The 13563-nt window shown below is 39.2% G+C and overlaps 1 protein-coding gene across 4 annotated transcripts in view; it reads left to right on the top strand.

The window, feature by feature from the left end:
- Rnf111 (ring finger protein 111) overlaps positions 1-13563 on the top strand; it is an 82365-nt gene that overhangs the window by 50992 nt on the left and 17810 nt on the right. For all 4 annotated transcript variants that reach the window (XM_010641249.3, XM_010641250.2, XM_010641253.2 and 1 more), the window contains exons 4-6: positions 1847-2010; positions 3201-3395; positions 11253-11572. In XM_010641249.3, coding sequence (XP_010639551.1) covers positions 1847-2010; positions 3201-3395; positions 11253-11572 — 679 coding nt within the window. The remainder of the gene's footprint in view (positions 1-1846; positions 2011-3200; positions 3396-11252; positions 11573-13563) is intronic.

The raw sequence follows: 13563 nt of genomic DNA on the forward strand, positions 1-13563 counted from the left end.
GTGTGTGTGTGTGTGTGTGGGGGTGGGTGTGGTGACGACATTCATTATAGGGAAGATATGTTTGTGTACGTGACATATCTTGCTTTTTTTTGTTTTCCCCCATTTGCCTTCCCTCCCTTCAACCCCTCTTCCCTTTGAAGGCCTTCTTTTTTTTTTGTTGAGGGGCTGGGAATTGAATTCAGGTTGCGCTTGTGAGGCAGGCAGTGAGCGGAAACACTGAGCTAAATCCCCAGCTGTTGAAGGACTTTTTAATGATCATCTCTCTCATTTTACAAAACTATTTTATCCTAAGATTCTTGTTTACTGTGATGGTCCAAGCTGTACATCTCTCTTTGGGGGGGTACCAGGGATCGAACTCAGGACCCTGTGCTTGCAAGGCAGGCAGTGGAACCACTGAGCTAAATCCCGGCCCTTACATCTCTTCCTATACTTGTTGTATTATAAACTTAGCACTCTGGCTTCTTGAGAATTTCACTTTAGAATATCAACTCCTTGTTAATTTTATGCACTCTGACCTTACTGAGGACATTTTCAGGCCAGCTTGAACTTACAGGCTTCTCTTATGATGCACAAGCTCACCCTCCAATGACTGCATCTTCTGAACATGCTCCCCTGTTCCTGACATGCAGATGATAAGGTTGTATCTATGTGGCTCTGTGTTCTACTTACGCAGCAGGGGAAAACGTACTGCAGAAGCATTTGTGTTTTATTGGTTTCACCTTTCTAAAACAGATTTGTTTTCTTCCTGGAGTCTTCAAACTGCTTTTTCTTCTACTGTCCTTGTATACATTCTGTCCAGATGAGTATAATGAATCCTTCAAATAATGTATCTCTGCAGGTAACTTAGAACTGTACAATTCTATGCTCTTAAAAGATGGTACGGGCAGGGGATTTAGCTCAGTGGTGCTGCTGCCTGCCTTGCAAGCGGAAGGTCCTGAGTTCGCTCCTTAGTACAAAACAAAACAAAAAAACCCAAGAACAACAACAAAAAAAAAACAAGAAAGATGGTAAATGTTAGGTGTTTATGCTTCTTTATCACTCAAAAAAGTGATATTTCTTTTGGCTACCAAATTAAAAATAGCAGTAGTGTCCTTATCTCTGGTAACACCAGGAAATCTCTCTGGTGCCTGTTTAGTTCTTTGTATTCTCATAGGACAGTAACAGCTTAGCTTAGGATTCTCAATCATTTTTGTTTTGAGGGGTGTACGGTGGTTGGTCTCAGGACCTTGTGCTTGCCACTGAGCTACATCTTTTATGTTTTGTAAAACCAGCCTGGGATAGCATATGAAGTAAGGTGGGCATTAAATGTGTAGTGTATTTTTAAATTCCTTTATTATGAATAATTTGAGGAATTACCATAATGTATAAATAAGTGATTATAATCCCCATGAATATACAAAATAAACATTGAAAAGAGAGCAGCCTTCTTGCAACAGAATCCTGTGATTTTTTTTTTTTGTTTATTTGTTTTTGAGACAGGATCTCATATGTCATTCAGACCAGCCTTAAACTCACTATGTAGCCGACACTGTCCTCGAATTTGAAGTAGTCCTCCTGCCTCAGCCTTTCAAGTACTGGGATTACAAGTGTGCACTACCACACCTGGCTCAGCATTGTGTATTTATACTGTGTTTGGTCTGACATAGCATTTCTTAAATTCTTTGGTCAATAGGTTGGCGAAGCCTTCATGGAGCAGTGTTTACTGAATGTCAGGCATCTGTGACTATTATTTCTTTGGAGAAGTTTTGCATGAAGTTATTTTGTGAGAAAAGCTTACTGATTTCTGTGTTGCCTAAATGTTTGCTGTTTACTTATGTCTACTAGTTTAATATTGGTATCATTTAAGGTCCCGTTCAACCCTTGGACACTCCCGATCTCATTGGAGTCAGGGTTCAGGCTCTCATACTGGTAGAGCCCAGGAGCCCCGGAGCCGCAGTAGGATTTCTACTGTGATACAGCCCTTGAGGCAGAACGCAGCAGAAGTGGTGGACCTCACTGTTGACGAAGACGGTGAGTGGGGGAATTGTGGAGGGAGTTTGGTAAAATTAAATATCTTAAACAGCCACTTTGTAATCAGATACTTGAAGTTTAACTTACGCATAATGTTTTTCCTAAAAAATCCTATAAATAGCAATAGCTAACTTTTTTGTGTAATGTTTAGTTACATTAGCCAAAAGTATTCTTAGAAACAAAAGGCATGCAAATGAGATTAAAGTAGTTACTAAAAATCGTAGCTAATGTTGATGAAGTGATCACTGTGTTGCAGGCAGTGCATGGGGCCCATTGCTGATGTAATCTCAGCCGTCCTCATGCTTCTGTGGAGAGGATTCTAATCCTTTTCCAGCTCTGCAGATGTAGATCCATAGTCATATTGTATCCATAAAATCAGAATCGCTCTCCAGGCAGTCTGAGCTTGGAATCCAGAAAGCACTATACAGTTTGTAACACTATATTGACAGCCTGTAACTGTGTAGCAGAGGACACTACTTTTCTTTTTCTTCTTTGTGGTAGGGCAGGAAACTTAGTTGCATGAGAAATTTTTTATTCACCTAAATTAGTACATTATGCATGTGTGTGTGTGTTACAATTTTCAAATGGAATACTCATATTTTAGGAACATGTCTGTTCAGTGTTGGAATTTTAACTTTTTTTTTTTGGTATCTGGGATCAAACTCATGATCGTATGCTTGCAAGGCAGGCATGATGCCACTAAGATAAATCCCCAGCCCTTTAACTTTTTTTTTTTCCTTAACATTAGCAAAATTTTATTAAAGGTAGGAAAAAAGCTCTAAAAAGCAGTATGGGCTAAATAAATGTAGGCGAAGAAGTACACTCTGCGTCGTGAGGGAGGGCCACCATGCCAATACCTTAACTTCATGAAAGTTTTCTTTGCTCCATTTTATACTTATTAGAGAGTTTATTTTATTTTATTTTATTTTTACGTTTTTTTGAGACAGGGTCTCACTATGTAATTGAGACTGACCTGGAACTCATTGTGTAGTCCAGGCTGGTCTAGAACTCACAGTGATCCTCCTGCCTCAGCCTCCCGAGTGCTGGGATTACAGGCATGCGCCACCACTGAGAGTTTATATTTTTAACATTTGTTTATTTTAATTATCATAAGAATGTTAGCTTTGATTAAACTGTAACCTTTCATTTAATCTGTTGTGAATGCTAAGTAGATGTTTTATGTTTTGTAGAACCTACTGTAGTACCAACCACTTCTGTGAGAATGGAGTCACAAACTACTAGTGCTTCTGTTAACAATTCAAATCCATCTACCTCTGAGCAGGCCTCTAATACTGTTTCAGCTGTCACCAGTAGCCAATCTTCCACGGTATCAGAGACTTCACCTACTCTTACAAGTAATAGTACAACTGGTACTTCTATAGAAGGTATGTGAAAATGTGCGTCGGTAGAGCTTTGGGCATGGCTTTTTTTTGGATGTACTGGAAATTAAAAAAAATTTTTTTATTAACATGTTTCATTTTGGCAGTATTGTAGATGCACATGACATACTTTATTGTTTGTTTGTTTGTTTGTTTGTTTGATACCGGGTCCTTGGGCTTGTGAGGCAGGTGGCGGAACCACTGAGCTAAATCCCTGGCTGGATGTACTAGAAACTGGTAGGGCTTTCACCTTGAGCTACACCCTGAGCCGCCTTAAAATTTTTTGTTTTGATATAGGGTCTTGCTAAGTTGCCAAGTTTGGCTAGAATCTGTGATCCTTCTGCTTTAGCCTTCCAGAGTGCTGAGCTTACAAGCACACATTTTATCATGACTTTTGTTAGGAAAAGTATTACTGTTTTTGTTTAAGGTTTATCAGCAAGTGTATTCTTAATGTTTTAATAAACCTCATGGGAACAAAGTAGTGTTTATTTGAGTTAGACGATGATTTCACATTTGATTTTCTGTACTGTGAGTGACAGGAGAGTATTACAGCTCATCAGAAAGAGCTTGGGGAAAAGTAAATGGGTTGCACCAAATGTATTAGCAACAAAGACCTCATGAACCTTCACATTGGGTTACAGATGTGCACCACCACATCTGGCCTAAAACTCGTACAGTTTCACAAAAATGTAGGTAATTCAGATTGAAAATGGGTAAAGGATTTAAGTAGATTTTTTATTCTCAAAGTAAGGTGTACAGATGACTCAAGACTCACATGCTGAGAGACTTAGCATCAGTGATCATTAGCGAAGTGCAAATCAAAACCACAGTGAAATATGACGAAGCTCCTGTCAGGGAGTCTATAATTACAAAACGGCAAAAAAACCCCAAAAACAATAATTGGAGTGTTGGTAAGATGCTGGTAGTAATGAAAAATGACAAAAATCTTGAAAACATTTTAACATTTTGCAAAAAGTTAAGCTGGGTGTGGTGGCGTGTCTATAATCCTAATACCCTGGGAAGCTGAGGCAGGAAGGTTGCATGTTTGAGCCCAGTCTGTGCAATGTAACAAGACCTTGTCTCAGAATAAAAAAATAAAAGGCTGGGAATGTAGCTCAGTGCAGAAGTTCAATCCCCAGAACTGTTAAAAACCAAACAATGTAGAGTTCCCATAGGACCCACTAATTTTATTTCTTTTTTTTTCCCCTGGTACTGGGAATTGAACTCAGGACCTTGCACTTGCCAGGCAGGCATGGTACTGCTGAGCTACATCCCAGACTCAAACCCATTCTGTTTCTAAGCACTGTGTATATTTAGATGGGAGTTTGAAATATTTTGTGAATGTCTGTTTTTCCTGCTTTACTTGTTCTTTTCTATCATGTGTAAGAAGTTTTTGCCTGACTCAAGATCACAAAGATGCATGCCTGTGTGTACCCCACCCCATGCCATGGCTTAAACATAGGGCCTCACTGTTCTGAGCACATACTCTGCCACTAAACTGTACCCCAGGCCTGAAGAATTATATGATTTTAGCTCATTTCATGTTATTTCTTTTGTAAACAGTTACATCTGGCTCTCTCCTGTCAGCTGCTTAACTGTTCTTTTGTTTTGTTTTTGGTACTGGGGATTGAACTCAGGTCCTTGCAAGGCAGGTGGCAGCACCACTGAGTTAAATCCCCACCCCGTCAATTGCTTAACTGAGCCTTGTGCTGCCTTTCTTCCTCCTTTAGACATTGGTTCAGAGGTAGAACTTGGTAACTACCTGCCACTAGGGACACTGTAGACCCTGTAGTCATAAATGGACTATATTACGATTTTTAATAAAAACGCTAATTTTTTTATTACTCACTGCTTTTAATGGTATATCATTTAACTTTTATAATATCCTTGTAACTCGGCTTGGGCAGCTTGGAAAATTACTTGTGGCTGGATTAGGAAGGACTCCCTTCTCTGGAACTGTAAAAGCAGAATTGAGAATCATTAACGGGATTTCCTAGGGGTGTTTTTTTGTTTTGTTGTCGTTGTTGTTGTTGTTTTGTTTTTTTCATACTGGGCTGTTTTAAAATACTGCATTCTTTGGAGAAAAAAATATAGGCAGAAATAAAATGGACTTGTATTTATTGAGTGTATAATATTGATAATATTGAGTATGGGGTGTGAGTGCAGAATGGTCCAGGGAAGATGTCCAAGATGCTAGATATGAAAGTTTAAAATCAAGCCAGTGGTGCTGGGTAAGATGACAGACATCTGTGATCCCAGCACTTGGAAGGCTGAAGCAGGAGGATCACTGCAGATTTGAGGCCAGCATGGGCTACACTGTTGGATTCAAGCCCAGCCTGAACTACATAACAAGACTCTATACTACTCCCACCTCCACCTCCTTCCCCATAAGTCAGTGGTCTAGAAACACAGAATGGAGTGTCACCAGCATACTAGGGAGAGGTGGGAACACCACAGTTACGAGATGATCCAGGGAGAAGAGAAGTGAGAACATGGTCCTAAGAAAAATGAATGTGTGAACAAGGTTAACACCAGATTTTTCGAAGCAAGTTTGTTTTTTCTGAAAGGGTACAGAAGCACAGTAGAACACAGTTCAGAGTGACAGAAATCCACTCTGAGTAGACACAGACATAACACAAGTGTACCTGTGCAGTACTGAGGGCTAAAACTAGTAAAGGTGCGGAGGCAAAGAGAATATAACTGCTAAAGCAAAGCCAGGGTCAAAAGAAAGACAAGGCAGCACAGTACAAAGGAAGCAGAAGGAACAGAAAAGAGTTAGAAGACCAAGAATTAAGATCTCTTTCACCTTATCCAGCACCACTGGCTTGATTTTAAACTTTCATATCTAGCATCTTGGACATCTTCCCTGGACCATTCTGCACTCATCCCATACTCAACATACTGAAATAACTTCATTTTTCTGATCTCTGCATGTCTTCCTTGAATTACACTTGCATATTCATTCATTGAACAAATACGTATTGATTGAATATTGTGCTGTGGGGCATTGTTCTAGGTACTGGGAACAGCACAAAAATTTGATGCTAATAGAGCTTAATTTTTAGTGGAGAATAGTAGCTTACTCTTGTTTTATTTATTGTTCTGTGCAATACCAGAACCTAGAGCATCTGTTTTTATTTTTGTTTTTTTTTCTTTATTAAATTTATTGGTACATATTAGGTATACAGTATAGTTACATTCATCATTGGGATCTTGTACCTCTACATGATTTACCAGGTTCTTAATTTTCCCCATTCCCTAGCCCTCCCCTTAGCCCTCCACCCCTCCCTTGTTTCCATGTTTTTCCTTTTCACATACTTTTTCTTTTCCCTTTTTACCTTTCCCCTATCCTTCCTACTTCCTCTACTCTTTTAGACTTTTCTTCCTATTACATAGTATCAATCATACCTTTTAATCCTTATTGACACTTTTACTTTTTCACACCAGCGAAACTATTCGGTATTTACACGTGTATGACTTACTAATTTCACTTAAGAGTATGGCCTCAGTGTGCATCCACTTAGCTGTAAATCTCCCTAGTTTCTTGTCCTTTATGGCTGAGTGTTATTCCATTTTATTAAAAAACCACCTTTTCTTTATCCAGTCTTCAGTTGATGGGCACTTGGACTGTTTCCAAGTTTTAGCTATTAAAAACTGCCACTGTAAGCATGAGCGAGTATATATCACTGTGGTGTGATTCTCTTAATTCTTTTGGGGAAGACACATAGCAGAGGAATAGCTGGGTCAATGGGACTTCTAATCCTAATCATTTGAAGTATCTCCATATTCCACAGTGGTTGCATGAGTCTACACACCCAATAATGAAGAAGGGTTCCTTTCTCCCCACACCCCGCCAGCATGTATTATTGGTTGATTTATTCTTGATAGCAGCCATTCCTTCTGGGGTGAGGTGGGATCTCAGTATTATTTTCATCTGCATCTCTCAAATGACCAGTGATGTTGAACATTTTTTCATATATTTATTTGCTGCTTTTACTTCTTTGAGAAATGTCTGTTCATTTCAGATGCCCATTTTTGAATTGGGACTTTATATTTGGGGGCGGGTCTGATTTTTTTTTTAATTTCTTTATATAATTCTAGATAGTAGACCTTTGTCTGAGGAGGAACTGGTAAAAATTTTTTCCCAGATTGTGGGTTGTCTCTTAGCTCTGCTTGTGATTTCTCTGACAGTGGAAATGCTTTTTAAAAAGATGAGATCCCAGTTGTTGATTCTTTGTGCTAGTTCCCATGCTACTGAAGATTTGTTCATAAAGTCTTTTCTTATGCCAGTATCTTAAAGAGATCCTAACTTCCAGCAAGTTTAGTATTTCTATTTTAATATTTATATCTTTAATTCGCTTGGATTTTAGTTTAGTGTATGGTGAAAGATAAGGGCCTAGTTTTAATTTTTGAGAAGTTGAAATTCAGTTTTTTCAACACCATTTATTAAAGAGGCTATCTTTCGTCCAGAGAGGGTGTTTGACTCCTTTATCAAAGATAAGGTAGTTGAGTATGTCAGGAGATGTTTCTGCATTTTCTAATGTATTCTGCTGATCCTTGGGTCTGTTTCTTTGCCAGTATCATGCTGTTTTTAATCACAGTGACTTTGTAGTATAGTTTCAGATTGGGGATTGTGATATCCCCTGCCATGTCTCTGTTGCCTACAATGGCTTTTGTTGTTTTGGGTCTTTTCTGATTCCAAATGAATTTCTGCATTGTTTTCTCTAGTTCTATGAAATAAAACTCTTGGGTTTTCAATAGGGATTGCATTGAATTTGTATAGCAGTTTTGGAAGTATGGCCATTTTCACTATATTGATCCTTCCTATCCAGGAACAAGAGTTGTTTTCCCATTTTCTTATATCCTCTTCAGTCTCTTTTTTTTTAAGAGTGCTGTAGTTTTCAGTGTAGAGGTCTTTTGTCTCCTTTGTTAGATTGATTCCTAGATATTTCATTTTTTTGGATGCTATTGTGAAAGGGATTGTTTCCCTGTTTGACTCAGACTGTTATTTGTGTACAAAAAGGCTATTGATCTTTGAGTATTTATCTTCTATCCAGCTACTCTACTGTATCTGTCAATCAAGTCTAGAAGTCTTTTTGGCAGAGTTCTTTGGCTCTTCTACGTAGAGTATCATATCATCAGCAAATGAGTTTCACTTCTTCCTTTCCTATCTTTATTGCTTTTATTTCTTTCTCTTGTCTAATTGCTGTGGCTAATGTTTCCAAAACTATATTGAAGAGAAGTGGTGACAGTGGACATCCTTGTATTCCCGATTTTAGCATGAAGGATTTCAATTTTTGATCATTTAGTATGATAGTGGCTGTTGGTTTTTCATAGGTAGCTTTTATCAAGTTGAGATAAAGTCCTTCTTTTCCAATTTTCTGTAGGGTATTTATCATGAATGGGTGTTGAATTTTGTCAAATGCTTTTTCTGCATCTGTTGAGATGATCATATGGTTTTTGTCTTTGACTCTGTTAATATAGTGTATTACTCTTATTGATTTATGTATGTTGAACCATCCTTGCATCCCTGGGATAAATCTGACTTTGTCAGGGTGTGTGATCTTCTTGATGACCCTCTGTATTCTGTTTGTATCTTATAGAGGATTTTAGCATCGATGTTCATTGAGGAGATTGGCATATAGTTCTCTTTTTTGGTCGGGTCTTTCCCTGGTTTTGGAATCAAAGTACTACTGGCTTCCAGGAATGAATTTGGAAGTATTGCTTCTCTTTTAATTTCATTGAAAAGTTTAAAGAACATTGGCAGTAGTTCTTCTTTAAATGTCTTGTAGAATTCAGCAGTGCATCTGTTACAATGATGGTTGTTTTGTAGCCCAATTATTTTCCCCCATGATTGGTGATGAGCTGTGTGAGGGCCAAAGTTTGTCTTTCTCTCCTTGGTGCTTAACCACATGCATGCTTGCCTCTTTTCCTTGTGAGGAAAACTCAAATATAGCAAGGTCTTATTGAGCCTCCTACATTGTCCCTGTGTATTCCCAGTTGTGAGAGTTAAAAACAAAGGCAGATACTATTGTAAACAATTTTAGAGACCAAGACTTGGATTTTTGACACACACACACACACACATGTCTGCTTTTTTTTTTTTTTTTTTTTTTTTTCTTTTTGGTACCGGGGATTGAACTCAGGTCCTTGTGCTTGTGAAGTGGGCAATGGAACCATTGAGCTAAATCCCTGGCACCATTTCACCTTTATAGATCCTTTACCATGTCATTGTTACATGGAAGACTTGCCAGACGAATAACTAAATCTGTGCATGCATCTCAGAAGTCACCCTAAAATGACAGTGTTAATGTCTCTGAGCTCTGGAATTAATTTCCCTGATACAGCCTTCCGATATTTTAGTAGACCCTTTATGGGTTAATCTTAACTAAAATGGAGGTTTTTCATTTATCTAATCAGATCTTTGTACGTAACTTCTAATTTATGGTTATTTACTCTCAAATGACAGAACACTGGCTCTTCTTTTCCCCCCTCTGTACTGAGGATCAAACCTAGGGCCTTTTGTGTGCTAGGCAAGAGGTCTAGCATTGAGTTCTCTACTGTTGAGCTATTATCCCCAGACATTTTTCAAAATTTCATTATTAGTGTTTTTACTGGTTTTTTGTTTGTTTTGTTTTTTGGCAACAGTCTTGCTATGTTGTCCAGGCTGACCTTGAACTTACCTTGTAGCTCAGGCTGACCTCAAACTCATGATCCTCCTGCCTTAGCCTCCTAAATGCTGGAATTACAGGTGTGAGCCATCATGGCTGGCTGAAATTTCATTTTGCAACATGATCTCACCAAATTGCCCATGCTGGCCTTGAACTTGAAATTCTTCTGCCTTAGTCTTCCGGGCAGCTGAGATTACAGGAGTGTCGCTCCAGGCCCACTCATCTGTATTTAATCTGGGTCACGAGCCTGTTTGAGAAAGAGGTTCTAGATTATAGGAAAATAAATACTTAATTGGAAGCCAAGATATAGACTAAGAAGAAGAACTTCCAATTCATTCTTCTGTTTAAAGTCACACTGTTAATGCTTTCCCCTTAAATACGTATGTGACCTCAGGATTGGAGTCCAGGTCCTTTGGACTTCATGCAGTTTTCTCCCCATGATGATGATGATGATGATGATGATGATGATGATGATGATGATGGGTCATTTTATTTTCAAACACTTATCACTTCTTTTTTTTAACTTCATATTTTAGAAGTGATTAATGGTTTAATACTGTTTAGAAATTATAATGTTTTATCATGTCTTATTTTCTTTTGGTTTCATTGTATACTACCAAAATAAAGAGTGGTGGCTGGTGGTTAGTAAGACTCAGCTTGATACTGCCTGAGCTGGCTGGCTGTCTCTTAAAAAAGTGAGGTCTTGGGCCTGGGATTTAAATGGTTCTGCTGCCTGCCTTGCAAGCCCAAGGACCTGAGTTCGATCCCGGATACCAAAAACAAAAACAACAACAACAAAAAGTGAGTCTTCAAGCCTGTTCTATGTGGGAGTGAGCCCTGGTGTTAGGTGTTCATAAAATCCACTGCTTTGTACCATGTATTGGAAGAATCCTGTGATACTTTAGAGTTTTTTAAATGCAATTTTTTGGATAACTAATAACTTGTATTGGTCTAGGAAAAGGTGATCTATTGCCAGATTTATATATAATGATAAATAGCCCCTTTCTCATTAGAATTTAGTGAAAACCACTGCTCAATATTATATGTGTATCTTTAGAGTGTGGCAGTGCTGCATCTTATTTACAAAGATTAGAATTTACTGGATGTTTCTTAGTTTTTATTTATATAGTCTTAATTTTATACAGTGATAGATAATGATCTGATTATTTAAATTTCTTTGTTTTGTTTCAAGACGAATCAAGAAGGACTGCATCTAGTGCTGTGATAGAAACTGGTCCCACTGCAATGCCACGGCTCCCCTCCTGCTGTCCACAGCACTCCCCGTGTGGAGGCCCGTCACAGAATCTCCACGGGCTGAGCCATGCACACACAGGTTGCTTCCAGCAGCACGGCCATCATTTCCAGCACCACCACCACCACCACCACCCTCCCCATCCGGCTGTTCCAGCTTCTCCTACCTTCAGTGACCCTGCCTGCCCTGTGGAAAGGCCTCCACAAGTGCAGGTGCCCTGTGGGGGAAATAGTGGCTCTAGTACCAGCTACCATGACCAGGTATGTGGAATTTGAAGAATCTTCCTCCCTTCTTCTTTTCTTTCCTTTAAAATTATCATACCATTAGGAAGAAGGGGAAAAAACCCTAATGATAAGTTTATGAGCTTAATTTTCTTACATGTAAAAATTGTTTAATTTAATGGTATGTGAGTTTTTAGAAAATTAAGTGCCTGAAATTTTCCTATTGTAAATAATCTAGGGGAACAAGAATATGGAACCAGGCATGGTGGCGAATGCCTTCAATCTCCCAGAACATGGGAGGTTGAGGTAGGAGGACCACAAGTTTGAGGCCATCTTGGAAAACCTAAGGAGACCCTGTCTCAATACAAAATTAAAAATTCTGGGAGTGTCAGTCATTGGTAGAGTGCTTGCCTACCTTTTGCAAAGTCTTGGGTTCAATACTCAGTGAGAGAGGATGGGGAAAGAAGGGTGTCAGTGTGGAAAGAGAGGAGAGAGGAAGGAAAGAAAGAAAAGTTAAATTAGAAATGATGTTTAAATATCACTTTTTTATTCTGAAATTATTTTTGATGTCTTTAGTGAAATACAGATGAATCTCATCTTTGGGAGCTAATTTCAAATAAGATGCTAAAACTGTCCACTTGATTCATGAAAAACTAGAACATTTTCCCAGTTTTTTCTTTTCTGTGTGTGACTCTAGAACTCATTATGTCAGTTTTTTTTTGGTATCAGGAATTGAACTTGGGACCTTGTGCTTGCTAGGCAGGCAGCAGAACCACTGAGCTAAATCCCCGGCTCTAGTACTCTTTATAATCTCCATTGCTAGACAGAAGCAGCTTTCTCAGATGCAGATCTGTAGCATATGTTCTTAGAAGCAGTGAGGTTTTTAGTTTTTAGAGAATTGAAATGTAAGTAAAAAAAATTATGAGTTTGTATGTATTTGAGTTTGTATTTTTAGTGAGCTCTTAAAATGTCAAACAATACTAAATTAATATTGATCACATAGACTAAATCAAGTCAAAAGGAAAATTCACAACAACTGCATTTCTCTGACCTTTTCTGAAATGCCTGCTTTTTTTTTTTTCTGTACGGGGAATTGAACTTGGGACCTTGTGCTTGCAAGGCAGGCAATGGAACCACTGAGCTAAATCCCCGGCCCCCAGCTGCTTTTTAATTTGGAACAGGGTTTAATCTGGGCTAGATGGCCCAGGCTAGGCTGGGAACGTTTGATCCCTCTCCTATAGCCTCCCAGGGTGCTGGGGGGACAGCACGTGCCACCGTGTCCAGCCACAGTATTGCTCTTAAATCCTGTTTACAGACATGCATTGTGTTTGCTGCCTTAACATATAGGGCAGACACATAGCATAGAAGAGAGGTGCCTGCCTGTGTGGGGAGGGCTTTTGGTGAGGTGTGAGACAGGGTCTTCCTGTGTAGCCCAGGCTGTCTGTGAACTTATAGTGATCTTGCTGCCTCAGCCTCCTGCATGCTGGGATCATAGAGGTGCGCCACCACGCCTGGCTAGCACTCTTCCCTTTCTCCCTCACGCAGCCTTTTCTGTACCTTCACCTCTCATCCCTTCCTGTTTTTCTGTTGTCTTTTTTTTTTTTTTTGGTTTTTTTTGAGACAAGGTCTCACTGTGTAGTTGAGACTGACCAGGAACTCACTACGTAGCCCAGGCTGGTCTCGAACTCACAGCAATCCTCGTGCCTCAGCTTCCAGAGTACTGGGATTACAGACATGCGCCATCATGACACCACGTTGTCTTCTGAATGTAGAACCCACTGAAAGTAAGAAGACTGCTGTAATTCCTCTGAGGACTAGATAATCTGTGCTTCTAACAAATTGTTACCCTGGTTTTCTTTATCTCCAGCTCCTCAGCTTCCATTATTGAACAGTTCCTGTATGTAATTCCATGTGACCCAAAATGTTTATTTTATTTAATCATATTCATAAAAACCACAGCTAGAGCTAGGGATTTAGCTCAGTGGTACCACCACCTGCCTGGCAAGTACAAGGTCCTGAGTTCAATCCCT

This window comes from Fukomys damarensis, unplaced genomic scaffold, assembly GCF_012274545.1.
Source record: "Fukomys damarensis isolate Sample0158 unplaced genomic scaffold, DMR_v1.0_HiC HiC_scaffold_25, whole genome shotgun sequence".
Taxonomy (NCBI): domain Eukaryota; kingdom Metazoa; phylum Chordata; class Mammalia; order Rodentia; family Bathyergidae; genus Fukomys; species Fukomys damarensis.